Here is a 2071-nt window from a genome sequence, read left to right as displayed (position 1 = left end):
TATAGAGATGATGCCTTCATTAGGAAAAGTAAGATTGTTATATTGTCCACTGTTGTGCGCAGTCTGTGTGTGCATAAAGTAGGAAATTAATGTCTTTCAATTTTCAAAATACTGTCCTGCTTGTGGTTTGATTTAATTCCGTTTGATTCAAGCCTTTTTCCTATAAAATAGTGACAGTAAAGTAAAGGTAATGATTTGTGTTTTCTAAAGCCATGTCTTTTTCTCCACTTGCAGTTTTTCAAACAAGAAAATCAAAATGGCTGAACTGGAACGGATGCTGAACCACTCCTACTCAGACTTGGATAATGAGTCCTACTATTATGATTACGAGTATGATTGGGAGGAAGAGCCTCAAAACACCCCCTCGCCTCATGCGCTGCATCTAGTTTCCATTGTATTGTACAGTGTTGCTTTCATTCTGGGTGTGCCAGGCAATGCCCTAGTCATCTGGTTTACTGGGTTCAAGTGGGAGAAAACGGTCAGCACGCTCTGGTTCCTCAACCTTGCCATTGCAGATCTAATATTTGTGCTCTTCTTGCCCCTCCACATTACGTATGTGGCACTTGACTTCCACTGGTGTTTTGGCAAACTGCTTTGCAAAGTCAACTCGTTTGTGGCCTTGTTAAACATGTTTGCCAGCATCTTCTTCCTGACTGTGATCAGCCTAGATCGCTTGGTCCAACTTGTCTACCCCAACTTCGCTCAGAAGCATAGAACTCTAAAGAACTCGCTCTTTCTCAGCAGTGCCGTCTGGCTCTTCTCAGCGGTGAATGCTGGCCCTGCCTTGTATTTCAGGGACACGGCTTCCAGAGGTAATAATGGCATTGTGTGCTATAACAATTTCCACCATGACAGAGACATTGTGATCAGGACCCACACGATCCTGAGCTGGACACGGCTTCTCATTGGTTACGTCTTTCCCTTGGTGACCATGATCCTTTGCTACGCATCCATGGCCATCAAGGTGAAGAAGGGGGCAATTCTGACATCGGGCAAGTTTTTCTGGACTGTGTTTGCTGTTGTGGTAGCTTTCTTTATCTGCTGGACACCGTACCACATATTCAACATATTGGAGCTGGCCATCCACCACAGCGCCCATTTCCATCAACTGGTCCGGATAGGCATGCCGCTGGCCACCAGCCTGGCATTCATCAACAGTTGCCTGAATCCTATCCTTTACGTCCTCATCAGCAAGATGTTCAAGATACAGTTCAAGACGTCAGTGGCTGAGCTGCTAAAGCACACACTCCGGGAAATCAGTCAGTCTGGTACCATGAGCGAGCACCTGAGAGACTCAGAAGCCAACGCAAATCTATGTGAGACTGCCCAGTGAGAAAGGACTATGAACACACCTAAATCAACCTAATTTGTCATCTCAATTACTGATTGTGAATGTCAACCAGGCAGGAAGTTTGATTTCAGTCCTTAAGTGTATCAACAGTGGATTGATTAGTCAACACGGGAGAAAGTCCTACTGAATGGATTTAGTCTGGTTGAAAAATGTACATTTTATTTAGTGATGACATCACTGTCCGGGTGCACTGGCGCCAATGCAGGACCGGCATTTTCTAGTTTGCCGGTGCCATTTAGCTGATTGGATTCACCAAAACTTAATATTTTACACACTTGCATTTCTGTTGGTTTTTACTTCCACAGAAAATATATTTCTCTGCAGTTTTGGTGCATTGTTGTTTGCTTACACTGTGACGTGGACCTTTGGTTCTTTTGCAATTAGCTATTGTTTCACATTTCTGGAAGGGTTGGGGCAGGCTCTTCCTTTTATTAGACACCAGAGCGTTTGGGGGAAATACCAGAAGCGGTACAGAATATTCTGTTTATTATTATTCTAAAGAGTAATTGTACTGTGTCTCCTACTGAGGATCACAATTCCAAGAATTAGACTCATGTAATGTACCATGCTTCCTCATAGGCCACCCCGTCCCACTCTTGTAAGGTGTTACTACCAGGGCAGACTCAACCTCTGGTTGGGCTGTCCCGGGGGAGTTTTTAGATATTACTACTTTTCTCTGGATACAATTAGTAATTTGCTAACCAAAAATACCTCCGGGTA

The 2071-nt window shown here is 44.0% G+C and overlaps 1 protein-coding gene across 1 annotated transcript; it reads left to right on the top strand.

Moving 5' to 3' along the window:
* The first annotated feature begins 237 nt into the window (after nt 1–237).
* On the top strand, nt 238–1678 carry CMKLR2 (chemerin chemokine-like receptor 2). The gene has a single exon (XM_078683632.1). The coding sequence runs from the start codon at nt 257–259 to the stop codon at nt 1331–1333; it is 1077 nt and encodes a 358-aa protein (XP_078539758.1). The 5' UTR covers nt 238–256; the 3' UTR covers nt 1334–1678.
* The last annotated feature ends 393 nt before the right edge of the window (nt 1679–2071 follow it).

Source organism: Lissotriton helveticus, chromosome 3_1, assembly GCF_964261635.1.
Source record: "Lissotriton helveticus chromosome 3_1, aLisHel1.1, whole genome shotgun sequence".
In the NCBI taxonomy this organism is placed as follows: domain Eukaryota; kingdom Metazoa; phylum Chordata; class Amphibia; order Caudata; family Salamandridae; genus Lissotriton; species Lissotriton helveticus.
Note: the sequence above shows the minus strand (reverse complement) of the source record. Positions and strands in the feature narration are given on the sequence as shown.